This window comes from Phasianus colchicus, chromosome 11, assembly GCF_987193195.1.
Source record: "Phasianus colchicus chromosome 11, bPhaCol1.hap1.1, whole genome shotgun sequence".
Classification (NCBI taxonomy): Eukaryota; Metazoa; Chordata; class Aves; order Galliformes; family Phasianidae; genus Phasianus; species Phasianus colchicus.
In genome coordinates this window covers 9,441,700-9,469,093 of record NC_143446.1, presented here as the reverse complement: position 1 = coordinate 9,469,093, position 27,394 = coordinate 9,441,700, and the positions used below count along the sequence as shown (strand labels likewise).

General features: G+C 36.8%; 1 protein-coding gene across 7 annotated transcripts in view; it reads left to right on the top strand.

The window, feature by feature from the left end:
- Positions 1 to 26,038, top strand: part of IL17RD (interleukin 17 receptor D) — a 56,382-nt gene extending 30,344 nt beyond the window's left edge. For all 7 annotated transcript variants that reach the window (XM_090148194.1, XM_090148195.1, XM_090148196.1 and 4 more), the window contains 12 exons: positions 8,970 to 9,027; positions 11,485 to 11,610; positions 13,862 to 13,980; positions 14,429 to 14,549; positions 15,410 to 15,454; positions 15,545 to 15,696; positions 16,427 to 16,492; positions 17,007 to 17,061; positions 17,893 to 18,003; positions 19,554 to 19,738; positions 21,124 to 22,063; positions 24,019 to 26,038. In XM_090148194.1, coding sequence (XP_090004320.1) covers positions 8,970 to 9,027; positions 11,485 to 11,610; positions 13,862 to 13,980; positions 14,429 to 14,549; positions 15,410 to 15,454; positions 15,545 to 15,696; positions 16,427 to 16,492; positions 17,007 to 17,061; positions 17,893 to 18,003; positions 19,554 to 19,738; positions 21,124 to 22,063; positions 24,019 to 24,134 — 2,094 coding nt within the window. In that variant the 3' untranslated portion in view covers positions 24,135 to 26,038. The remainder of the gene's footprint in view (positions 1 to 8,969; positions 9,028 to 11,484; positions 11,611 to 13,861; positions 13,981 to 14,428; positions 14,550 to 15,409; positions 15,455 to 15,544; positions 15,697 to 16,426; positions 16,493 to 17,006; positions 17,062 to 17,892; positions 18,004 to 19,553; positions 19,739 to 21,123; positions 22,064 to 24,018) is intronic.
- The last annotated feature ends 1,356 nt before the right edge of the window (positions 26,039 to 27,394 follow it).

The following is a 27,394-nucleotide window of genomic DNA, read 5'->3' as shown; positions in this document are numbered from 1 at the left end:
GCAGCTCGGGATATTTCTTCTTCGGGGTTCTTTCACTTCTAAGGACTTTGTGTGGAATGAGTCTGGATCTTATTGGAGCTGTTCTTGGGGAATGCAGAGGAAATTCTTTAGAACAGCAGTGGTATTTGTCCTGAGGTTAAGTGTGCTCTGTGCCATTCATGAACCTCAGAATCATAGAATGGAATCATAGAATCATTAAGGTTGGTAAAGACCTCTAAGGTCATCTTGTCCAACCATCCACCTGCCTCCACTGTTCCCCACTAAACCACGTTCCTTAGTGCTACATCTGCATGTTTATAGAATGCAGGTGGTGAGAGTGGGCCCATATCTCCAGTCTTCATGTATGCATCAGGCATTAGATGGGAGGGTTCCTGTTATTTTTCCCCAAGGTGTGATTTCATATTGCTTATTAATAAGTCATGAATTTGATAAAAAATGAAACAACACCAGCAGCACCACCAACAAAAACAAAACTAAGCAAGATGCAGATTTTACTTGTGATAGATTTTTTTTAAACTGGGAGATCTGATTTTAACCTGTAGCATCAGAAATCAAAAGTGCCCCAAGGTTCTGGGATCCGGGCGAGGACAATCCTTCATGAAAGCATTGCAAGACTTGAAACAGCAGCTAGGCACCTGGCACCAGGGGCGCAATTCAAAGCCCAAGCAGGTTGTGGGAGTGGTGGTGTGTCACAGTGAGTTTTAGCAGATGTGTGCTTTGTGTCAAGAAGTATAATTAGTAATTAGTATGCTAGCACACTAATTAATAAATAGTGGTTATGAACTAGTCACTTACTGCGTGGGCAGAACGTGCAACCTTTGCTTTGGCTGTCTTTCAAAAGCACTTAATGTTAAATGCATAGGAAAAAGCATCTCTTAAACTATTTTACTTATATAAGTGTATTACAAAGTGTGATATCCATAGGCTGTAACTTTTATTAGTGGAAACTGACTGGAGTTTCGATACCGTTCCAAACATTAAATCTCTATTTAAAATTTGTATTTGGATTCCTTTTTTAGTAGTTAAAGATCTGACGGGATTCAATAGCACGTAAGGCCCAAAGAGTTTGCCAGTACAGATATACTTAAAACACATGCATTTCCTTGATATTTTTCCAACAGTGAAACTTAGCAATACTTAATGCTTTTCAGCTCCAAATACTGAGCACATAGGAATATTTGAATGTGTTCTGTCTTCTGTCCATTATTCACAGCAAAGTTGTTCTGTAGAAGGGCGGCTGCATAGCGTGGTTGGGGATAAGTCTGCCCTAACCAGGTGAAGTCTGAGGTAAACTTTGCTCAGCACTGGTGGTTCGTTTTGAGAAATGGCCTCCTTAGAAAGCTGTGTTTTGTGAGGTTATATTGCGTTGTGTTCTAATTCCTGGTATTGGCCACCATTTGGCAGATCTTCTCCTGCCCAAGTGGCTGCAAAGAGAGAGAGAGCCCTCCTTGGCTTGGGGAGGGGTCGGTGCTGTTGGGTGCCACTGCTTCCAAGTGTCTTCAGGTGGACCAGAAATGTTTGTGCAGCTTTCTGTATGTTTCTGACACATTTCAAATGGAGGATTTTTGGCTGCAGATACTATGGCTGTGCTCCATATTGACTAACCAGCAGTGTATAAATTCCCTGGCAGCTGAAACTTTAAATCGGCAGCCACCAAATGTCTGCATGTGTCTCAAGTTCAGCCATGTGGATCATCAGCACACAGCAAGCAGCGCACCCTCTAATCCGCCCTGCTGATTGTGTTACTGCTTAAGCTGTGGGAGTAATTTTCATCACTGTCGACCAGGACTAGACAGAGGTGTCAAGAAGAAATTTATTTGCTAAAAGCACATAGTTCAGTAGTAAGGATCTCCATTTGCATGGTTGGCTCAGGGAGGTGGGAACAATTTATAGCTGAGAAGGAACCAAAGCTCTTACCTTTAACACCCTCAGAAGGAAGGGCAGCATAGCTGAGGCGTGTTCCTGGCTCTGCAGGAAGCCAGCTTTTCAGCCTGTCCATTTGCTTTGTGAAAGGAAGAAAGGGAGGAATACTTGATTACCTTCTTGGGAAAGGGGAGGATTTATAGGGGCGGGTAATTAATTTTACTACCTTGCCTGATGTACAAGAACTTTTACTTCTAAGCAAAAATAATTTTTAGTAGTTGTCTTTGGTGCTGTGAGCACAATAAAAATGGAATGATTGTTGTTTTTCCATTCATATTTAAAAAAGGAAAGACTCTAATACAGTCATTATGCCTTTTCTGATCTGAAAATGCAGTAATCTGCCCTTTGCTTTTGATGAGGAGATTATATAACACAGCTGAGTGCAGAATAAAAGTGGCACTTCTTGGTACGTTATTATTTTTGTGTCCCTCTTTGTACAGAACTTAATGCCAAAGAAGTGCTTGTGTTGCTATGGAGCTCATCCCCACCTAGTTTTTCATTTTCAGAGCCTTTTTAAGTTAGGTGTCTCACAAGGATGGTGACTTTGGGAAGGGATGCTTGTATCCTTTCAAATAAAATTGTTTTCCACTCTATCTCCTGCAAAACCAAGTTTTGTTGAGGTATTAAAAACTCTGTTGGGGGAATGGTGAAAGATTCTTTAAAGCTGGAACGTGGAGGATTTTGGCAAGCAAAGTAGTGATCGTTCCTGGAATTGAATCATACTGCTCACTAACCCTGAGCTTTAAAATCGTATGGATGAGTACAATTGTATTTTTCTAAATCCCCAAGAAAAGTTTTTTTTTTTTTTTTTTTTTTGTGTTCAAAATAATTACATTACTTCAGAGAAGGGATTAAGATGGAACAATCCCAAATCCTGTCTATTTTGAAAGTTTCACAAGTTCTGTGGTACTCTGATCAGTAGAGTGAGGTTACTGCTAAATTGCCTTGCTCTGTGTCCTCCAGAATCAAATATTTGGCTTATTTATGTCTTCGTCATACAAAACTCACTTTTTAAAAAAAAAATATATATAATTTTTATTACAGTCATGAGCTCCTGTGAATATACAGTACTTTCCTTAGTGCTGCCTGTATATTTCATCTATGGAAGTAAGAATTAAAGTTCAGTTTCTAAGAATATGTATTTCATACTTCACAACTGCAAAGGTCTTAATGTTTTTCAGTGAGTTTCTCTCAAATACAGGAAAAGGATTGAGACTAGAGGAGAGGACACTGTGTAAATGCACACAAAACAGAACTGACATGCTGTGTCAGATTTCTTGCGTTCCACCCTTTGTGCAACATTCTGCTTTTAAAGTTTCCTTCTCTGCAGCTGTTCTACTCATTTTCAAAATTTAAAAATCGAGTAGATAATCTCATCCTGTACTACAGATGAAGTGCTTCCAGTTCGTTTGCTCAAATTTGTTTGCAGTGAAAATCTCCAACGCTGCAGGAAATTAAAGATGTGATTTTTTTTTTTTTAAGGTACCTTTGAGCTTAGCAAAGATGGAGTTACAAGAAAACTTGTCCTCAACAATAAAATCAAAAGGCATGTAATAGTAATTTGTTGAATGACACAATTATTGTCTACTCTTAGCAAAGGTTTATCGGCATTGCAGTCCAAGGGACCCCACGAAACTAGCTGTCATTACAAGCATACCACATTGTTTAGAGACCATGTCATCCTCTGATAGGATTGAAATCAGCAGCTGCTAAATTCCCCCTACCCCTTAATGGTGGGGGGAACCTGAGAAAACCATATCAAGCTGAAATGGCAGAAGAATATGTTCAAACAAAATGAAGTTACCTTTTGAAAGGTCAACCATAAAACCATAGTTAATGCCATGATTAAAAAAAAAAAAAAAAAAAAAAGATATTTAATGACTGAGAAAAGCCAAGACATTTCTGTAATGGAGTATGAGTTCCTTAAATTTGTTTTGGGGAAATAAATATTCCATGTTCCTTTTAAGAGGATGTTTTATTTCCCAGATTCTCATATATTTCCTCTTCAGAGGAAAATGATGCTTGGCTGTAATTTTTTTTTTTTTCTCTAGAAGAGGGATTGAAAGTAAAGGGATGTTGAGGGGTTAGGAATAGCAATGGACTTGAATATAAAACAAAAGGTTTGCAGTCTCTGCTTCTGCCTAATCAGGCCAGTGTTCACAGATGCCTAAAATTGCAGAAACCTGCTGTTCTTTGTTTTGAGGATGGACCTGGGCAACTACATCTTGTGGGACTTGAGGACAGTTTGAGGTACTGCAGGAAAAGAAGTGAAAACGTTAATGGAGAAAACAGGTGGCTAAATCTAGATGTGTCTGCACATCTAGTGGAGGTCATTGTGCCACTGACTTCAGCAGAATTGTGCATGCTCAAACTGGGGATGACTGTGGCTCAAGATGCTGAAATGGGAGGCTTCCTCAAGGAGTGCTGTGTACATACCAGCTAACAGAAGCCACTTAGTTTCTGTAATGACTTCCCACTCAAAAACAGTTTTTCATAGTGTTAAAAACAAAACAACACAATTTGCTGTGAAGTATTGGAAGATTCTTTTGAAGGGAAAAAAAGAGTTTTCTGTAGGAATATACCTGCCTAATTTCAGCATCAGTGTCTTGTGGCATTCTAGATGTGATGTAGCATTTGAATATTCTTTTTCTGAGCCATTTTGCATATGTTTAAAATCAGCATCATCAAGTGAGCATCTTTCTGAATGGCCTTAAGTTCTCGTCAATTTTCTTTTGATATTGACATATTTCTTTTCACCTTAAGAATAGTTAACACATTCGTTATTTAAATTCTGTCTCCTGCTTGGTTCCATTTAAATTCAGGTACCTCTACACCCCTTGCAGTGTATCTGGGCAGTTGGATTTCTAATCCGTTACTCCAATGCTTGATGCCCCTCATTTATCCACGCTTCTAATTTTTTCATTTCCCACATTCTGCTGTTGGATTTTCCTACAGCTCTGGAAAGTTATCACACATTTATCTTTTTTTCTTTCTTGCTACCAATAATTTTCCTTAGAACAATCACTATAAGATTTTCACTTCATTTTTGTATGATATCACTGCTGAAATGGCTGATGGACCACAGAGATAATGTTTTTCTGAAGACTGAATGCTATAAATTTAGCTACTTTGTGCAACTTTTAAACTATAGTTGTTATTTTCTTTTTTATCTGCCTACAGCATCACTGTCCATAAAGTATAATTTTGGGAAGGGAAGTGAGAGCATGTAACACTGGATTCTGCAGCACCAATGAATTAAATAGTGCTGTGGCATTTGGGGTGTCTGAACTACTCCTGCGTTCACTGCTGGGATGGATGAGTTTGCTTTTTGATATTTCTTTATGCTCCTGAACGAGTCATTTCTTTTTTTTTTGATTTTTTTTCTTCCCAATATGTAGTTTATAACAAAGTAAAAGCAATATTTTGCTTTTCATATCTCAGCAGATTCAGGATGCAGGTGCCACAGAGACCCAGTCTTTGCAGTTCATCTGCAGCTGAATTTAATGTGCAGTGGCTCTAAAGATGAAACAGCAAAACAGTAAATAACAACAAAAACCATCTAAATCTGATGATTTCTTATGCAAGCAATGTAATGAAGGAGCACACAAAGTACTGAAGCTGAAAGAAGCCTGGCTTTAAATCGGACATTGGCACCGAGAAGCCTATTGATACATGAATTCACTTATAACAAAACGTACTTCTCAGCTGTCACTGAATTGCTTTATTTACAAATGGTATTCCCATAATATGTGCATACAGTGTGGGTAGATACGTTTGGAATGGTCAGTTACACCAGAAGTATAGTAGCAGTGGTACCAAGCCATCTACCCAGGGTTTAGGGTTCATTCTGCATTCAGTGGAGTATATGGTCAGTGGTTGTAGAGCAAACATGAGGGTGGGTTTTGTGTTTTGCTGTGTTCTGCCTGGAGTGATCCAGGCTGCAGGCAAATGAATAGCACAGATAATTCATCTGCATCGATGGCTGTGGAAATAGAAACTATCTTAACTTGTTGGAAATGAAAATAGCAGATGTCAAATCTACAACCTGTGGTTTACTGAGCAGTGAGTATGGTAAACATTGATTGTTCGTCTTGATGTTAGGGTTCAGAAACAATTGTCCCTTCAGTTTGCCTTGGGGGAGCGTGAAATGAGGACCATGTGTGCGTGGATTAGCAACATTCGAAAGATGAATCACGATTGCTGCTTTGGTCTGGTGCACAAGGCTGTGCTTGAGGGGTAGTGATTTCCTACCTTTCCCAGATCTCTGTAATTAGTGCTAGCATGGGGCTCCTTTCCTTGTACTGATGTTAAAGTGGCGGCCTGACGATGCCCATTCACACATGGAATCGCCTTTCTTGATGAAGGAGAGTTTGCTCGAAAGAAGTTAATGTTGAAGTATACTTAAGTGTTGTTTGTAAAGGCAGTTATCAGCAGGAGATTCTGAGGTCGCCTATTGCATCTCTGGCAGGAACTGTCAAATACATGGAAGAAGTTGTACTTTCAGCTTGATGAAGGATGGGAAGCACTGTATGTTTCAAATTAAAAGGAAGATGTTCAAAAAAAGTAAATCAGATCAGCTTATTTTCTTTCTGTTGTATTTGACTTCCATTGTATCTGCTGCCTGTAGTTAAATTTAGCTTTTCTCTGACACAAACAGTTCCTGCTGTTAATGTTTTCTTTAGCATTTCTTTCTGGAAATGGAGTCTTATGTCTGTTCCTCTCCAGACCAGTAATGAGTAGAAACAATAACTGTAGGTGCATTTCACTAATGAGAATGTACCACGTATGTAGGCCAAATATCAGAAACTTAGAAAAACAAACAAAAATAGAGATTACCTTTGCATAATAGTCTTTGTCTCTCATGAATAGTCACACTGTTTCACGCTGAAGGATGGAGGCTTGAAGTGAAATGCCTGCACATGCCTTATCAGCGAGTGAGTTAGTCATTCATTCTTCAGGAGATGAGGTCCATTAATGTTATGCAGGGCTGTGCTAATTGAAGATATCTTAGGATCTTAACCTTCACTGTTGATGTAGGTTGAGGAACAATTCCAACATTGATCTCTGTGCCTTGAGGTATGCGTTCTGTGATGGAAATTCTTTCAGACTTACTTGCACAATAGTGAAGAGGGATTTGGATTTTGCTTCTCGTGTTTTCTACAGAATTCTGTGTTTTGAGCTCATGTACTGTGAGACTGAATGCTTCTATCAATAACAGCCCCCACCTCTGCTTTTTAACAATCAAGGTTGTTTGTAACTTAATCTGTGTGCATTTCAACTTTGATTATCTGCTTAAAGATCAGTACTGTACACAGGTCTGTATTTAGAAGAGGTTTTGGCTATTTTCTTTACAATACGTGCCTTCTCAGTCCCTGTGTGTAGAAGTACGTGGACCGAAGGGATTTTTTGGACAAAGCTCCAGGCAATGGAGCTTTCTAGGAATGCTCAGAATAAACTAAAAGCTGCGTGCAAATTCGGCCAATGTTAGTGGTCAATTAACTAAGAGCTTAGAGCCCTAGGGTCATAACATTAGTATTTATAGTTTTAAAGTATGTGCTCTAAACAAATTGTCTTAGCAATAAGCCATTTAAACAGCATGCCTACTTTATGGCTTAAACGGGAGGGAGTGCTTCCTGGGAGAAGCTTTGGCTCCCAGCAGGAATGACTTGGAGGATAACCACCAAAGTATGGTTCTCTGCCTGACTGACGTGTTCTAACATAAAACTTGTGTGACAATTATCTAGTTCAGCATTTTAAGGTGCTCCTCACTCTTTCCCAAATTCCTACAGCCTTTCTGCATTTCTTACACACTTAAATATAAGGAATAAAAGAGCAAATGAATGAAAATAATTGTGCTGATTTTCAGTGAGGGTTTGGTGGTATTTCTCATCCTTAAAGCTTCAGCTTGTGCTCAGACTTGAGCAGAATTGAATATCTGTCTTTGCTCACTTATAAATATACAAAGCCAGTGTCATTTTTGTTTTTTTTTTTTTCATGTTTGATCATCAAACACATGTGATGTCTTTATTCTGCTGCAGTTAGTTGAATGGGATTTTGTATAGCTTAAGAGAAACAGAAATGTTTCAAAAGAGAAAAGGTATTAGCAGAAAAGTTAAGACTTGGGGAAAAAAATTGACACCTTCCTGTTTCAGGAAACATTTTTGTAATAACAGCTTGTTTAACGCCGGACTAAATCAAAGCTAAACAAATGGAAAGCCACCTGAGAAGAAAGTGAGATTACAAAATTGACTTCCAAGGGTACTATTAAGATCTGCTTTGCTTCTGTTCTTTATATGCTGTTTTATATCTTTTTCTCAGGTGATTTCACTCATACTTTATTTTTCTTTCTAACCACTTGACCGTGAGATGCAGTGCATGTTTATGCAGTTCTGACAGCACCTGCTTACAGTTGGGGTCCTCTTATGCTATTAACTTCTCTTTGTGCTGTAGTGGTAAACCCACACAGAAATACAATTCCTTGAAAAAGGACAGCTGGCAGAGGTGTTTAAGTTCCTCTCAGAGGGCAGTGGGGTAGTTCTGTCGGCACCTTAGTTTCTGTGACGTGGAGCAAGATGTGGTGTGTTTTGATAATGTTTGAGAGCATTTTATAAAATATTTGATCTAAACAGTGTCTGATGTGGAAGAATGGATTTCTGCAGTATTCACGCCCACTGGAAAAGTGAGAGATGGGTAGGTTGCTCCAAAAGTAATGCCTCCTATTTTATTTTAACAGAAACTATAGCGGATACAAAGTGCACAATAACATGTTTTGGTAGAGCAAATTAGCAGCTACAGAATGCTCTTTTCCAGTGTAGTCACCATCCTTGGCAATGCTGTGCTGGGAATGTTGGTGGCAGGAATATGCAACCTGATCTGTTACTGCTTGTGTTCAGATGATCTGACTGATGGTGTGCCTAAGCAGAAGGAAAAAAAAACAAACACGTAACTTCTGTTATTGTCTAAAACACTACTTACAAAGCAGGAATGTTCAAAATAGCTTTTTTTTTTTTTTTAATTCACATTAATTTCTTAATATTTGTCTACAGGGCCTGTCATCTGTCACCAAGAGCAATGGGCTTCTCAATATCACCTTTAAATATGACAGTAAGTAGAAAATTTGCACTTTATTCACAAAAATCAAGTATGCAGTCTCAGTTGTCAATATACAGCAGTATCTCTCTTAAAAATGGCTCAAAGAGTAACATGACCTCTTTAGTTCCAAAACAACTTTAAAATCTAGGTTTGTTTCTTCTCAGTCTGGTGGGTCTTCCTATATTTCACTAATTAAAGTAAGTTGGTCTAGTCATTTGTGGTAGTTTCACTATCAGATCATTCACCCGTTATTGGTCAGAGAATTATAAAGAGTGTTTTCATTCTGTTGAGTAATGCAACTATTGAAGGCTTTACACAAAAATATATAAGTGGCCATCATCAGTATAAGCTCAACGTGCAGACAAGAGAAGGTCCCAATTTACAGTAGCAGTGTTTGCATTAAAGCCAGTGCAAGTTCCATCCATCCCTTCTTCCCCCCTCCCCCCTTTTTTGTCTAATCAAATAATTCATTCTCATTATCCTTACATTCCTCAATTTAATGCTAACTTCTGAATTTGGAATCTTTCATTGTGAATTCATTTTTTATCTAATCTTCTTAAAGAAATGAGCAAAACTTAAGCACACCAGATTGTACAGGAGATAACTACATACAAGTTACCATTTGTTATCTGCACAAAGAACAACAGTAAGAAATGTCAGTTGGAGCAGAGATCCCTGCATTTATTTCACACAATGGAGTTTGTTGAAGTCCCAGTGTCTGTCGCATTTTTTTCCATTAATTCTGGCACCAGGAACTGTAATTAACCAATGGCAAGTGTTAATTCAAAGTTCTGCTGGCACTGCACGCTTCCTGAATGAAGGTATTATTTGAATTATGCAGTACTAAGGAAAGAGGTCCTTGATATCAAGGCTGAAATGTTCATATAATGTGGAAATACATTCTAAAATTGAGTAAGCCAGCATAAAGCAGAATGTGACTTGCTAGCTGTGATTTAAAGGCTCTTAGCTTTCCACACAGCAACTCTAAGTGAACTCAGTTTTATGTTCTTCTATTAGTTGGTTAGATTTTTTATTCAGGTGAAAAACAAATGTTTGTATGTTTTAGTATTCCAACTGTATTCAAGTAAAACAAGTGATTTCCTGAAAAAACATGCACTTTTTCTCTGTTGTTTTCTTCCTAAATTTGTTGTTCTTTGGAAATATAAATCGGTGTCTTGCAGCCAAACCTCAGACATTTGTGTTATAATGCATTCTGGCAAATTATCATTTGACCAGAAATTTTAGTAACCAGGATCCAGTATCTCGAGCTTGCTTTTAATTAGTTCCAGACCTAGCAAAAGCTGTTACTTCAAAGTTTCCATTGAAAGAGATGCTCTATTCTCTGGGGAGGAAGTTCATGCTGTCATTCCATTCACTCATAGCAACAGAATTCTACAAACAGCAGAGTAAATACCAATTGCCCAGCTTGTGGAAAGAGCAGTATTGTACAAACTGTTCCGTTTTTAATTGTGGGGCAGTTACACGAAAGACCACTTACCATCATTGTTTGTAGCAGAAAAGTCATTTTCTAAAACTACTTCTTATTTAGCTATTTTTTTCCTTGTTTAGGGAGCACACATCTGAATTAAATTCTAATTTCTTGTATTGGTTTATTGTAGCACTTGATTTTTTTTTAATTTTTTTATTTTTACAAACACTGTGTATGCAAATGCAAACCATATAGATTATATCTGGATTTTCAGGTTTATTATCAGTTAGTGAGTGGGTGGCAGAGAAGTAGTCAAGATCAAGCAGTGTCTGTGGTTAAGAGCACTTCTTGAGCACCAGTTCTAAAACTTCACATCGTCGTTGTTGTCATCAGAGCCTGGTCACTCCCCAGGTTCTCTTGCTCTGTGCACTGTGTGCACAAATTAAATGGCAGTCAGTCCTTACATTTTGAGTAATGAGTGAAGACAAAAAATACTCTTTAGAGAGTTCCAAAATATGTCCTTTTTACATCCTGTGATACAGGCTGCTCTGGCATTACAAAATGGTAAATGAGGAGTCCTGCAAATGAGGCTTTGGCAGCCGGTCGAAGTGGTTGTGCTCAGTGATTTCTGAAGCTTTGAACTGTTCTTCATTGTTCTAAGACAAAAGCTTCATGTTGATTTACTGTACAGTATTTATTTATTTTATAAAATAAATAGCGTGCATAACTTTGCTCAGTCTTGAAGAAATGTTAGAGAATTAACTTCTTTATTCAAGTGGAAAAATGTGGGCCTTGCTGGAAACAGAATAGTTTTCAAGATTCTTCTCTGATGTGGCACAAGAACCAGGCTGAATTAGGTTGCCCAGAGATGTGGTGGAAACCCCGACCCTGGAGACATTCAAGGCCTGGACCAGGCTCTGAGCTGTGGATGTCCCTGTTCAGAGGAGAGGACTAGGTGACCTTCAGAGGTCCCTTCCAATTCTAAAGATTCTAGGAACTCATTTATTTCTTTTAAAACATTTATTATTCTGTATTTTCAGATTGCACTCCTTACCTGAACTCAGTGGGAAAACATGTGATTGGAGATGTGCAGAATATAACCATCAGTCAGTATGCATGTTATGAACAGGTTGCAGTCACAATACTTTGGACAGCAAATGCCATTGGTAAGTAGTAGAGGAAAGTGAACTAATTCATCATGTCTTTGGTAATGAATTCTTGTTGATCAGATAAGTTAATATAACTAAATTATGCTCGAAGCATTAAAGAAAACTGCTTAAGAAATTCTTGATAGCTTTGCTGCTTTAAAGCTACTAAAGGAAAGATGTACTAGAGAAGATACATTCTTGACAGTAAGGTAAATGATTTATCTAATAAAAACAGCATTTTTATGGTAACCACTGATAGAGCAACTTCTTTGACTGGAATGAAAAGAAAGGATTCTGGTGTAAGGTTGCAGAGGTAGCACCAGACCTGAAATTCGTTCACTGTTACCTTTCATAGTCAAGCTATGGCAGCAATAAAGTTGGTTTCAGAAGTGTGCAAAGTGCTACAAGTTGACAGAATCTTTATAACACTTCAGAGTGTGGTGGGGAGCAGCCATGAAAATCTTCTGTACCACACAGAAGTTCACTGTGTTTTTTTTTGTTGCAAAGAGCTTAAAAGAGTTGTACCCTGTCTTTGAGTGCTTTTCAATATCAAGTAAATCATTAGAGTTAAGCATAGTATAGTTTTTGAAATTGAAACATTTGATTAATGTTCATTTACTCATACAGCAGTCTCTCACTTTGATATTTCATGGTTCATACTTCCTCAAAAGGTTTAATTTTTTTCTTACAATTAAATAACATGGGATGTTTATGTGGTAAGATGGCTCCCTTAGCGTTGAGTTATGGCAGACAAAAAAGTGTCTTTATTGAACTTGACATACATTTTTTAGCATAGATCTGCACTTATTAAGTTAAACACTTTAGATAAGTGTAATAGTCAAATTTTCTTTGACTATTGACTTCTGCCCTCCCAGAATTAAATCTTGCTTTCAGAGTTTGTTTGATAACATTTTAAATTTGTAAGAGCAAGTAATGATTAACTGCTGGAGCTTAAGGCAGTATGTGAAAAATACCCTGAATTCTGTAGAAGCGTGCAGCTGAAACCAGTTGGTAATCTTCAGCTGCAGACTGGTTGAATCAGAGCTGTATGGGAAACAAAGTCTGGCGTTCTCTGTTGTCTGATCAGAGGTTAATCCTCTGGGAAGCGTGAAGGCAGAACTGCTGTTGAAACATCTTGGGTAACACAGACTGGACACTTTTGTGGCCTTCATGTAAGCACAAACAGTGCTTTTGTTCCATGGAGCATTAGGAACACATTGGGCATGGCCTTTCTTTTACTATAAAACATTTTCTTTCTTTTATTATAAAACATTAAAAAAAAATCTATTGGAACAGAGGAGAGACTCTTTTTTCCTGCCTGTCCCGTCCCCTCCCCTCCCTTCCTTCTTTCCACCCTTCCTTTCTTCCTGACGAGCATAGTGTAAAGCCAGGTTAATCTGTGTTGATTCTTGTGGCATTTACCTTACGAAAATGGTGTCTGTGCCTCAGGTAAATGTGTGTTCTGCCACGTGTAATTCTCTTTAATATATGGAATTAGATGGAGAAATGATGATTAGTCTTGAAGAACTGTGCAGTAACTTTCAATCACAAATCTGTCACAGCATCACACTGATACTGTGCTGTGATGCTTCTATCACCGTGACTCAGTTTAGTCATTTAAGTAAGTAATCCCATGATGAGAACATTGCAAAGAAATGCAAAGGCTGTGCTGAGAGTTGGTTGTGTTAGAGGAGCTTGAAAACAATGGGTGTAATTCTGGCATTACTTAAAAATAACTGGACGTGTGCACTCAGTGGAATAGATTCCATTCCTTCTAAGTCAAGCTTTCTGTTATGCTGTAATATTCTAAAAACAAAGAGATTGTAATAACTGCTATCCCTTTAAACCCAAGGTTGAAAAATTGTATGAATATGTTATAAAGATATATTTCTGTAATGTGCTGGCAAACTGTTACATCGCATTACAAATCATAGAGGTACAAAGTTACTATGAAGTGTATTGCTGGTGAAGGAGCTGATCATTTATATTGCAGTGATAATTTGGAAGCCTCAGCTGCAATGGGAGTCCCTCTGCTCTAAGTATTACACAGGTGTGTAGTAATTACAGCCTTTGCCAGAGACTGAATTCTAAATAGGCAAGATAGACAATGTGGGAAGAACTGATATCACAAGTATTAAAACACAAACGTATTTCGTGTGAGGGTTAGGATTTAAATGTTAAGAGAAATTGAACTATCTTCATATCATGTAAAATATCACTGAATGCATTTTTAAATGTTAGTCTATTTTAAATGCTCTGCTGTTTGCAGGGATTGAATACCTGAGAGGATTCCGAGTAATACTTGAAGAGCTAAAGTCAGAGGGAAGGCAATGTCAGCAGATGGTTTTAAGAGATCCAAAGCAGCTGAGCCCAAGTTTTAAAAGAACAGTAAGTGCTTTTGTTCAGGAAAAGCTTCACTGTTGCTTGTGTGTGTAGTCTTGAACATATTTATGTGCTGTTTATAAATTTGTGTGTACATTTAGATAGTTATATAATTAATGTGGTGTTTACTAGGATGGAGATTGCTTCCCAACATTGTTGTTCTCCAATGAACAGTTGTTGGATGGAGATAGATCTGCTCCCCTTTTTTAGGAGCTTTCCTGAGGCTGGAAACTGTCACAAAATTGTTTGGGGTGATTGTGGGGGAGAGGTGGCACATCTGTCACAAGTCCACATCCCTGCTCTGTGTGAAGCTTCCTCATGTCAATGTTGTAATGAAGGGAGAGAGAAAAGTTTCTTAATATTTTCATTAATACTCATGTTTGCAGCTCTGTGGGCTGATACTGAAGGAAAATGTCTTTAGTTAAAGTTTTTTCAATCTTGTCTTTTTGTGTAGGGAATGGAATCTAATCCCTTTGCAAACCTGAAGTTTGAAACAGATTACTTTGTAAAGATTGTGCCTTTTCCTTCCATTAAAAATGAAAGTAATTATCATCCATTTTTTTTCCGAACTCGACGTAAGTATTGCATACAGTACAGTATTGCAAAATGTCATTCCTTTCCCCTCCTTTTTTTTTTTCCTGTTTTCAGAAATAGCTTTTCTGATTAAAAGAATAGCTTTTCTTGTAGAACATGAGAATGTCAGAGGAGTCTGGGTTGAGATAGTTATTGACACAGTCTTTGAAAGAAGATCTGGGTATTAAGTAGAAAGAATTTGAGGTCCAGTGATAAATGTGTAGTGTATAATTCAGGTTAGCCACCAACCAGAGGGAGGGTCTCACAAAGGCCTGTAATTGCCTGAGATCTGCCTGCAGCAGGATTACTCATGAAGGTGGTTCGTTCCTTTTCTTCCCTTCACTGGACACTGTGAAAAAGTTCAAATTGCTTTTGCTTTTGAGATCAGTTTCAGAAATTGGTATGTAGAGGATAGGTATGGATGAATGCATATGAAATGAGGCAGCAACAAATCAAGTTGACTTTCTCAAAATTACTTTGCAATTAGCAATTCTTATTGCAGCCTAATGAGAATAAACTTGAATAAACTCATCAGTGCCTAAATAGAATTAAATAGAATCTAACTGTAAGTACCAGTTTGGGTGGAGTGTTGGTATTTGTCCCACTAAGGATTACTATTTTCAATATACTGAACCTATGTATCTAATTTAAAGATGAGAAAGGACTTGAATAACTTAGAAGGTGAGTTTGCAAAATATGTTCACTCTGGGTGTATTACAGACTGGAAAAGAAATGAGAGTACTGACTTTAAAATGCTGAAATAACTCCTTTCTTTTGCACTTTATTTTTATACATTTTGCACTTTATATTTATACACAGCATGTGGATGCTCTGTCATTAATTCTTTTACCTGTATTTTCAGCATGTGAATTATTGCTACAGCCAGAAAACCTCATCTGCAAACCTTGTAAGTAAAACGTAATACTTTCTATATACTTATAAGAAGTTACTGCCCTCGAAGAGTCACTTGCCAGTTGATGAATGTTTTCTCTGACAGACTGGAAGCCACGGAATCTGAATGTTACCCAGCAAGGATTCAATATGCAAGTCTCTTTTGATCATGCTCCCCACAACTTTGGATTTAGATATTACTTTCTTCACTACAAACTGAAGCATGAAGGGCTGTTCAAGCAAAAGACTTGCAAACAGGTATGTCACTGTGTTTTGCAACTCTCAAAAGCAGAAAACTCATTCACGTGGATGTTCTAAGGTTTTATGGAGACTTAATACAAAATTGGATCACTTTGAAGATTTTAAACTATTTGGTGCTATTTGCGTAAGTATCTGTTGTGTTGTCATCAATCAAAACAACACTTAGGTGCTCAGTGATGCTGAATACTGTAAGCAAATTAGAAGAGGCTGTTCTCTCTTGAACGCCATACAACTGATTAATACTTCAAGCTGCATCTTAGTACATTTGTTAAATGTTCCTTCCAATTATGTGATTTTATCTGCACACCAAATTTTACCACTGAACAGATTACCCATTCGAGATGGTGTCACAAGGTACTGCTCATTTCAATGTGAGTGTGGAATTTGGTTCTCTGTGATTTTGTACAGCTGTGCATGTGTCTTCCTATGGGTGCTGCAATTTGCTGTATTGTTTTCTTTAGCTTCGGTTATTTTTCAATGTCAAATTTTATCTCAGTGGACAACCTTTTAAAACTGTTTGTTTTTTTTCAAATGGATAATTGATCATGTTCTAGTTCTGCAAGCAGAGTCCTTGCATACTTCAGTAGAGAATTAGTTGAGCTGGTTTAATACAGAAGAGCACCCTATGTTTCTAAATCAATATGAATGTATTTTACATTATATTATAAAAGTATGTGAGTGTGTCATGCAGAGTATTTTCTTTTCTTTTTTTTTTTTTTTGACGTAGGATCAAAACACAGATACTACAAGTTGTATTCTTCAGAATGTAACTCCAGGGGATTATATAATTGAGGTAATGTTTACAGAGTCATTTGTACTACAGCAGAATGAGTACATTCATGGAGGAATTAAGTGAAATTAAAGTCAAAGTCTTAAGTAAATTCAGGCATCCCTACTGAGGTACCTTGGCCAAGTAAAGGTTTTACACTGTTCTTGACCTTTCCATAGTTCTGCTTCTCTAAATGTGTAATTCTTTCATTTGTGTCTTCAAGTAGAGTTGTGAGCCTGAATAATTCTTGGATTTTGGTTCTTCACTGGAGTTATAAAGTTTGGCCAATTTCTTCTATACTTAAAGTTATGTCTGTTTTGATGGATGGCTGTACGTGTACTGTAAAAGTTAGCATCAGGAGAATAAGCTACGTACTGCCAAAGACAAATGATTTCACTAGTTAGGACTTTTTGGTGCTCTGTAACTTTTTGAACAGTAAGTTTCTCATCAGGTTGTGGAAGCTGTTACAGTTGTTTCAATATTGCAGAAAATGAAATGAAATTTCCACAAAATAAAATTCAACTTTTACTTTCCAAAGCTGGTCGATGACACTAATACAACAAGGAAAACAATGCACTATGCACTAAAACCAGGTATGAATATTGTTTTTTAAGTAGTATGCCTTATGAGTTTAGATTGTTTTAATTGCATTTGAAATAAATGTTGATTTGACATATCTATTCACTGCAATGAGGACTGCTAGTGAAAATGTGCTGTGATCTTTTGATGAAAAGAGCACACTTGTAGGTACATATCTGCATTTCTGTGTGTTTACATTTAATACAGTTTAGATCAAGATAAAATTGGAAGTAGTTGTGGATACATCACTTTTGTTATAGATATGAAAATTCGTAATCTGTACCTAAATAGCAAACAAACAATGCATGCAGTAGTGTGGAAGTAATGTAATGAAACTATGAAAGCAGCCTGACACGTTACCTGGCTGTGCACTTCAGCCTTGAAATGAAATAAAGCCTTCTGAAAAATGTCAGTTGAATGCTTGGCCTGAAATTAAATGAGAATTTCACAATATAACTGCAGACCCAAAGCATAGCCCTAGAGGAAGGCAACAGACACAATGGACTGATGCAAAGTCTTTGTAGTCTTTGTAGAAAGCCACTATTTGAGCTCCAACAGTTGAAATGACTCTTGCATGTCATGTTAAAAATATAACTCACTCTCCTATCATGGGGGTGCAGTATGCAGAAAGCTCTTGTTACTGACATTGGTTGCTCTAATGCTGTGGTTATCAGGACAATTAGCATAAAACCTATTTGAAATGGAGCAGAACATGTTGTTTGATTTTACTGTACATTTCAAATTACCTAATAATAATGTGCTGCAGCAATTTTACATTCCCAGTGTAAAGATTTGATTGAGTTTTTTTAATAAGCACATGCCTAATTCTGCTTTGTTTTTCCAAGTGCATTCTCCTTGGGCTGGACCAATAAGAGCCATTGCCATCACAGTCCCTTTAGTTGTCATTTCGGCGTTTGCAACACTTTTCACTGTGATGTGCCGCAAAAAGCAGCAAGGTAAGAGGTAACATTCAGTATGGATGTAAAGATGCACATTTGCAACTACAAAGGTCCTAGTTAGTATCTTTATTCTAGAAATATCTTTACCTGAAGAACTTTTTTTTTTTTCAGCTCTTCCTTTCCTTTCCACATTTGACGCTGTGTTGAAACTTGTAGCAAATTCTTAGTTCAGTGCATGGCGGTGATTTGTTTCCAAAAGAAGTATTACATTGCAAATCTAGGCTTCAGTGTAGAAAGGAGAGAACTGAAGAATTGATGGAAATTATTTTTTTAATTAAGGTTTCTGTTTATTTCTGAAAGTAGTGCATGACCTGTGTAGAATACAAGCATATTTGTATACTGACATATTTTAAACATTGCCTTGTTTCGTTCAAAAGTTTCTAACTGATACTGATTTTAAGCCAGAAAGAAAGTAAAGCCGTGTGACACGAATGTAATTCTCAGCACTGTCTGGAATACTACTTGTATCTGTTATTCCAGATTGCTCACTTTCCTGGAAGTTGCCTTTGCACTTCATCCTAAGCCTTCTCTCCTAAAACTTAGTTGCAGATGTTTCTGTAAATTAGATTCCATCTCTATTCCCTGATTTCTCACTCCACTATGTCCAGGAGCTGGCAAGCTGTGCTTGTTACTCTGAGATGTTAAAAATCAATTGGCATTTTTTGGTAGAATCTCGGGAATCGTGCTGTTTCATCAATGTGGAAAAAGCAATTACATTCCCTAAGCCCCACGTATCTGTGTTATCCATCTGAATTTTGGAAATGAGATATAATGCAAGTGCTGTATGCCATTTGGGTTAAATCCCTTTACCTTCTGGTCTTCTATGGCTGTTCCTTTGCTCACAACTAGCACTGTTCCAACAAAAAGACAAATCACTGAGGATATCTATGCAGAGAGTTGTTCCAGAGTAGTTATTCCTGATGAATTATTCTAAAAAAAATCCCTAGGGCAAAGTTTGTATTTCAAAATAGACATGTTTTATTCAGAATTAGTTTAATCAACTGTAGAACTATATTGAGTTAGTCTGGTGTAAGGCACCCACGTTCCAGTGTAAGTGCGTCCATCCAAGGCAGGAAACACTCATAGCTATTTTGAACTAAGTTAATTTTATCTAAATTCAAATACATGCCAAATTAATTTTCAAAAAACATTACATACCAGAGAGATGCTGTATGATATTCTGAAATGATCTTTACTCCTGGAGTTTTTTATTCAAAAGGACTCAGTTATGCAGGAAGCTCTTCATGACAGTATATCTGTAAGGCTTCTTTCGCAGTGAGGTGAAACAACTTCATTCTACTTCTAAACTAAAACTTTCTTGAGTTTTCTGAGTTGTGCAGCAATACAATTTCATATTTTCCTTTCAGGTATGTTCCACATATGTAATAGCTTGGAAGCTGGTAGATTGAGGATATGCAACTTTTTCAGGCTGGAAAGGAATTTGAAAGGAATTCTTTTCTATCTGCTTTAGTTAAAAGTCTAGAAAGTTCAAATAAACAAAAGAGCACCTTTATAGTATGAATTCTCTTTCTTTTTTTCCAATTTAGAGAATATATATTCCCATCTAGATGAGGAGAGCTCAGAATCTTCAGCTTATGGTGCAGGTCTCCCTGTGGAAAGACTTCGTCCCCGGCCAAAAGTGTTCATCTGCTATTCCAGTAAAGATTGCCAGAAGCACATTAATGTTATCCAGTGCTTTGCTTATTTTCTTCAGGACTTTTGTGGCTGTGAGGTAAGCTCAATATTTCTACTGTTAACAGAATTTAATTAAGACAGTACTTGCAAAACTCATAACAATAGAAGTGGAGTGTTTCGATGTCTCCTATGGACAGACATAACTTGCATTATTTTTCTACATATTACATAAACTTTCTTCACTTAAGAAAAGGAAGAGATCCTAGCCTGCATAGAAAACAGAACTGTGGACAACAAGACAGTTAATAGTTATTTTTTGTTGAATTATAATCGTACTGCTGAGATCCTAAATGTATGAATTGAAAATGATTTTTCAGCTCTACAGCAAGTCTGACCTCTGGTGGCCAAGCACATGAAAGTAATCGATGCCTTGACCTTCATTCATATGCTGAAAATGGTTTGGATCACGTTCTGTAAATAACAAACTGGAATCTCCTTTTGAGATTAGTACATTTTAGATTAGTCTTTAGAACTGATACACCATACCTCTTTAGAATAGCATGGAGTTGAGCTGTTACCACTGTAACTATACCCTGCAACATATGACATCAGGTATCATTTCAGATTTGTAAATTATATAAATAAAATAGCACCTATGTTTAGAAAAATCTGTGTGGGGTTTACTTACAACACTATTGCTCAGTGAATAACGGAACAGTTAGAAAATTTTCTTTTAAGTGAAGCTCGAATGTTGTCTCATAAGGTACAAAACAAATGGCATTTGAGACCCCTTTAAAATAATAACAGGACAATACTAAAAATCCTTTATCACAGATGGAAGATCAGACATTTTCCTGAAGAACAGAAATGAAAATAAACAGAGAAGCAAAACTACCTCATTGTGCCTTTATCAGAGCATCTCCTGAGCAGCTGTAAAGTGACTTCTCTCCTCATACACGATTACTTCCTGTAGATGACTGTGTGGTAGCAGTCTTCATGAGTCTTTCTGTTCAGGGCATCTGTTTACCCTGTCTTCCGATGTGGCAAAGTTTTCTATTCTGATGTAGGTGAGATAGCAGAGGAAAAACAGGTATTTCTCAATTTGAAAAAATGCTTGAGAGAAGACTTAGTAAGTTGTTTTGGTTTTTAATTGTGTCTATTATGATTTATTTATTATTATTATTATTATTTTTTACCTTAGCAGCTCACCGATTTCCTTAGTCCAGTGAAATATTCAGGCCACAGGCAATGTTTAGAGTGGTGAATAATTACTGAAATAGTACCACTGATTCTAGTTTGTTCTTTACCAATGCTATGTTAATTATTGCTTCTTTCTCTTTTAAAACAGCTTGCATTTGCATCAGGGACAAGACATAGTTAAACTCATAATTCTCAATTGTTGGATAAATACAATACATTATTTAGATTTTATTAGAAATAGGTAATAAAAATATCAAGTGGAATGTTCTTTTTCTTTTTCAGGTGGCTCTAGATTTGTGGGAAGATATGAAAATTTGTAAGGAAAGTCAGAAAGAATGGCTCATTAAAAAAATAAACGAGTCTCAGTTTATCATCATCGTGTGCTCCAAGGGAATGAAATACTTTGTTGAAAAAAAGAATTGGAAACACAGAGGAGTAACCAAAGACACGGGGAAAGGAGAACTCTTTCTGTTTGCTGTGTTGACTGTTGCAGAGAAGCTTCGTCAAGCAAAGCAGAATTCAAACGACCTCTGCAAGTTCATTGCAGTTTACTTTGATTACTCCTGCGAGGGAGACATTCCTGGTATTCTGGATCTAAGTACAAAATATAAACTCATGGACAATCTGCCTCAGCTTTATTCCCATTTACATTCCAGAGACCTTAGTGTGCAGGATTCAGAGGTGTTTCCCGCTAATGTTAGTAAAAGGAATTATTTCAGGAGCAAATCTGGTAGGTCTCTTTACGTTGCCATTTGTAATATGCATCAGTTCATTGATCAGGAACCAGACTGGTTTGAGAAACAGTTTATTCCCTTCCTTCCACATCCTTTACATTACTCTGAGCCTGTCATGGAAAAATTTGACTCAGGCTTGGTTTTAAATGACTTAGTGAATAAACAGGCGGCGGATGACGATTTTTACCTGAAAACAGATGTAAATATTATTTCAGCTGGAAATTCAGACTCTCATTGTATAATTCAGCACTTAAATCTTGGAGAAGACATAGAAACTCAGGACATTCAAGGTGGTGGCAGCTCTGTTCTTCGACCATTGCTACATGCTGTTAAAGCTTCAAATCTTAAAGATATGCCTCGAGATTCTGGAATCTATGATTCATCCGTTCCTTCATCTGAATTATCTTTGCCTTTAATGGAAGGACTACTGACAGACCAAACTGAAACATCTTCCATCACAGGAAGCGTTTCTTCATCATCAGGTTTAGGTAAGATACAAAGGTGTTTTAAAAAATATATTCAAACATCTTAAAATACTAAAGACACCATACAAGGAAACATAGAAAGCAGCAGAGGAAGGTAAGTATTACATACAGGTGGTCAAAAAAGATAGGTTCTAAGTAACTTTAGGAAAATTAATCTTATGGTGGGGAGGGGATCCTTAGCTAAGTAAGATCTCATAAAGATCATATTAGTAAGCCAGTTTTCTTTAATTGACCTAATTACCAGAAAGATTGTATCTTTCTTCCAGAGGCTCCTTGGCAACTGGCATGTTAAGCTGACAGCTGTGTGGTTTAACCAGGAGGGTACTGTAGTGAAGCTTACTTAAAGAAAGGCTGTATGTCTAAACTGGTGTCTTGTTTTGCTCCAATACATAGCAGAACCTATAGGAATATGCTCTGTACTGTGGTTAACTCAAGCTTCAGATTTGCATTAGGTTCGTTGGATATGGAGCTGAGAGGAATGAACTAAAGGGTTTCACTGGAGGAATTTAAGTGCTCAGGAGACTCAAAAAGATTCAAAGGTGTAATTGCCTACAGTTAGATGGAATAAATATTGCCACAGGCTATTTGAAAAGCTGATCTCACCATGCCAGTTTGAACACATTGAATTGGCATCACAACTGCATCAGTATTAAATGTTCCAGCAATTGCATTTATAGGATGTGAGAACATTTGAGTTCTTCCTTACGCAACTACAGCAGATGAATATTGCATTTTGATGCTGATAATGTGTTCTGCTTTCTTGAATGAGTGTTGGTAGTGAGCTAACCTGGTGGACTTTTGTCTTATCTAAATGCATTCTTTTCATTATCCCGATAATTCACAGGCCGTCTTTGTTGCCATAACTTTGTTAGGGAGGAAACAGATAGGAAGTCATTGATGGATACAGCATCTATATCTATAGGCTATATATTCTGTAGGGAAAAACAGCAACAAGAAAAACAAGAAATTGAAAGCTTTCTGTGAAAAACATACAGATTTATGGATTTAATTGTATAAGACATAAATACCTAGTTATTTTTTCAAAATTCATATTATATTTTTTTATTTCCTGCCATCTTGTAAGGCAGCTTTTTTTCCTCACATATTTGTGGGAAAATTTACAGACAAAACATCTGTGAAGGTATTAATGCTTCTCTGTGTGACTGCCTTACCAGCGTTCCCCTCCATCACAGCACTCTCAGCTGAGTATCTCGGCTGCCAAGTGGTCTCTGAAAGAAAGAGACAGTCTTCTCAGTAATTAAATCTCAAGTCACATCCATGCTTGTCTGCATCTTTTGGCTACAGACGTTGAATGTTATAGCACTACCTGATAGGGATGAATCTTAACTTTCATGCTGCAACAGCCAAGGAAACCCAAATTACTTGTCATGTTTTCTCATTCATTGCCCCTGTCCAAAAATACCACTGTGACTCTCACTCATACTTCCCCTCCCAAACAGTGGTCTTAATTCAGTGCAAAGAACTGTCTAGCACTGAGTACCACCTACCTATTAAATAGATTGCAACTCTTTGCACCTTTTTACTACAAGGCACAGACATACAAAATATTTATAGCACTAATATTTATATGCATAGTAATAAGAGGAGTAAATAGAATTGTATTGGTCGTATTCATGTTTTAATAGTTGGACTAGTTCAAATTATGACTTTGAATTCACAGTTCCATTTCTGTTCTGGCTACCTGTTTTTATCCATTGTTTTGTCACAGTGTAAGTGAATAGCTCTGCTTCTCCAAGAAGCCTTGTTGGGGAGAAAAGTAGTATTAATTCTTTTGATAAGGAGTTACTGAGCACATTAGTTCAGTGAGGCATTGTGATCCAGATGGTCTTTATAAGCTTTCTTTCCACTGTTTCTAAAACGTTGGATAAATACAAAGTCAGTATTTGGAGTAATGAACCACTTTTTTTTTTTCTTCTTTTTTTTTCTTTTTTAAACAGGGGAAGAAGAACCTCCTGTAATCACTTCCACAAAGTTCTTAGTGCCTGGAATATGTAAAGCAGAACTCCATTGCCATATCCATACTGATGAACTGCAGGCAATTGCTCCTTTGTAATACATCAGTACCTTGTTATGCATTGCCACTTTATCAGCAGCCTCTGTGCTTTAACCACAACACTATTCCAGCACTAAATCTACTTGAAGGAACAGATGCTCCCTGAAGATGACCTGTTATTCTTAAGGGATTTTTATGGCAGTAAATTTGATCCTATAGGCTTTCATGATTTCTGAAATGCAGCATGGAAGAATAGATGAAAAACATTTCAGTGTTATTCCTATTACTAATTTAAATTTCTTGATGTTATACTGTTTATAGATGTCATAATAAAAAGTGACCTTATTTACTAGCCATAATCTTGCAGCAGGATGTAAAATTGTTTGGAATAATGAGTTCAGTAAATTTTGTATTCCAGCCTCTAATATTGAAAGCTGACATATCTGATGACAAAAGTCTTATAGTGAATGAGAGCAGGATATTTTTAAGAAGGAAGATAAAAAAACAAAGGTGAGATCAAGAAATTCTTCCTTCACTAAATCTAACCATACAAGTTCTTTATTTAGTGCATTTTTTGCTAGTTTACTAGAGGAAGTGATTGGATTGATAAAATACAGGCAGAAAGATTGGAGAAGTTGTGTGCTGAAGAGCTGCTGTGCATAGAAGTACCAAAGCTACAGTCATAAGAAAGAGGCAATTTCTTAGCAACTGGAAGATGAAGGTAATGCTGCTTTCCTGCAGGGAAAGTCCTAGTGCTCATGCTGTTATTTTATGCTAGGCTAAATGGAAGATTCTGTGGTTCTGTTAAATTCAGTGTTACTTAAAGGAATTAAGTTGTCATTTTGAGGTCTAAGAAAGCTCAGTTTTGAAAATGGAGAAAAGCAGTTGCTAGTTGTTTTTAATGTTTTTACTCTGATTTCTTCAAAATTTGCTGTATAATCCTGCAAATCATAATTGTTTTGTAATTATAAAGGTCTATGTGGATGCCAATCAAATCTTTTATAGGTGGAGGAAAACAAACAAATAATTCCTTCATTCCTTTGTAGCATAAAGTGGAAACCATATATTGCATGACCTTGGAAAAAAGAAAGTGTACTTAATGGAAAATGTATAATAGAACAAACCCACGCTTTAAAGTATATCCACACACACAGGCAGAATTGAAAAAAATGATTCTTGATCTAATTTAGGCATAATTTTTTTTAAAGCCACAGTAATTAATAAAATTAGAAAAAATATCATGTGTATTGACATACTAGAAGGAAATAGTATTGAGTTTGCAAAAGTTCTCTATTTTTCCTCCAAAGAATGTAACAGCTATAATCCTTGTAAAAAGTATTTTAAAAACAAATATGTAAATACATATATTAGAGGTTAGCTTACTACTATTTTCAAGCATTAGTTGCTCTAAATAATGTTAATGCTGAAAGGATCCCCTTAATTACTACTAGATGACAGTGTGTGGACATCAAATGTTTTAAAATACATTTTTTGGAAAGGTGGAAAAAACATTGGAAAGCCAAAGGTTCAAGAAATAGCTGTATGTTCAGCACTTTGGTATCATTGCCAAAATTGTACCAGTACATAAACACAACAACTGCTGAAAATAGAATGCAGCTGATATTTGCAGAAATAAAATGTTATGATACTTTCAGTTAGAAGTTAAGTATCAGAATAAAACATTTCTGCTCAGTTGGGTTTCATTTGGCTTTTCTTAGTAGTATAGAAAGACTTAGCTTGGGTCCAGTTGTTTTATCCAGTTATGCAATTATCCAATTTATGCAGTTATGCACACCACACAAACAGACTTGATCCGCTGTTCACACTCCACATCTAGAAATGAAGCTGATATTTTGATGCGTGTTTAATATAGTCGTGCAACTGTAAGAAACTGTACTTGACTGAAAGTTCTGTATTGGAAAGACTGGGTCTGATTTTTTTTAAATAAAACTGCCTTAATACGATTTTATAAAATTATTTTCTATGCATCCTTGTGGAAGTTTGCCTAGCATTACATACTTATATGCCAACTGAAGTCTGTCCACACAAACGATGTAGCTATAATGAACTGCACTGGGTGCATTTTGTCAATGAAGATGCAACAATTATCTAAGATTTATATGACTTTATTATTTTTTTAATCTGAATGAAGTTCAGCGTTCCACTCGATGGATCCTCCAGACTGTATTCTCAAGGAGAAGTCTTAAAACCACTTGTGTTCCTGGTGTTGCTCAGGTAAATGAAGGCTTTTGTAACAGGCTCGATCTGGTACAATCAAACTTAAAGACAAGAAAAGCCTGTAATGAGTCTATAAAACTGTTATTGTTGAGGAATTGAATTCCATATTTGGTGGTTAGGTGCTTATACATTAGCTGTGTTGAATTGGTTTATATTTTGGCTTTACAGGATGCTGTTAAAATTTTTATACCTGCCATCTTCTCTGTGCCTCTGTCTCTCAATTCTGAATTCTGCTCTCATCACTACATAAATCAGAGACATTCTGAAGTGTCATTAACTGCATTTATAATTGCATTTATAATTCAAGAGTTTCAAGTTACTTACCTGAACTGGACTTCTCCCAGGTGTATTACCTAGAAGGATGTTCTGCAGTTCTATTTGTGTGCTGTGCTTGGAGTCCTATGCACAAGGGTCTTTGTGGTTGAAAGAAAATGGAAAGGAGGTGCTGCTTTAGTTTTTAGACCTTTGGTTTAAAATATGAGTACCCTCGGAATGTTTTTCTGATGTTTGGGAACTGCTGGCCAAAATTCTTATAGTTTGAGGATGTGGGAAGTCATGGATTGATATGGGGATGTGCATATGGATTATACATCTCAAAAAAAAACTTTGAAAGTAAGCTCTTATTTTTCCTTATCTTACACTCAAATACTGTGGTGACTTGATACTGAAGTGTTCCCCTTCTCCCTCCCCCCAGAAAAAACAAACTACCCTAGAACTTTGCATTTGAGTTACAGTGATAAAACATGCATTGCACACAATCTGTGTATTCAAACTATAAATGATCAGACCTGAATTACTTCTAAAAGGTCAGAAGTTAAAGGCTGTACTATAGATCAGTGAAAGGAATTTTTCTCTCATTCTGCAATAAATTCTTATTTTACTTGCTATCATTATCTGTTGCTGTTTCCCAGACTCATAAAAACCACAAAAATTGTCAGATTCTATCTTTTACAGCAGGATACAATTTTACTTTCTGTTCTGATTTAGTAAAGTCTGATTTACCTGTGAGGTTCACTTTCATAGGCAGATGCACTGTTGGCAAGGACTTCGTGTTTGTAGCAGTCCATAGAAATTGCAGGAAT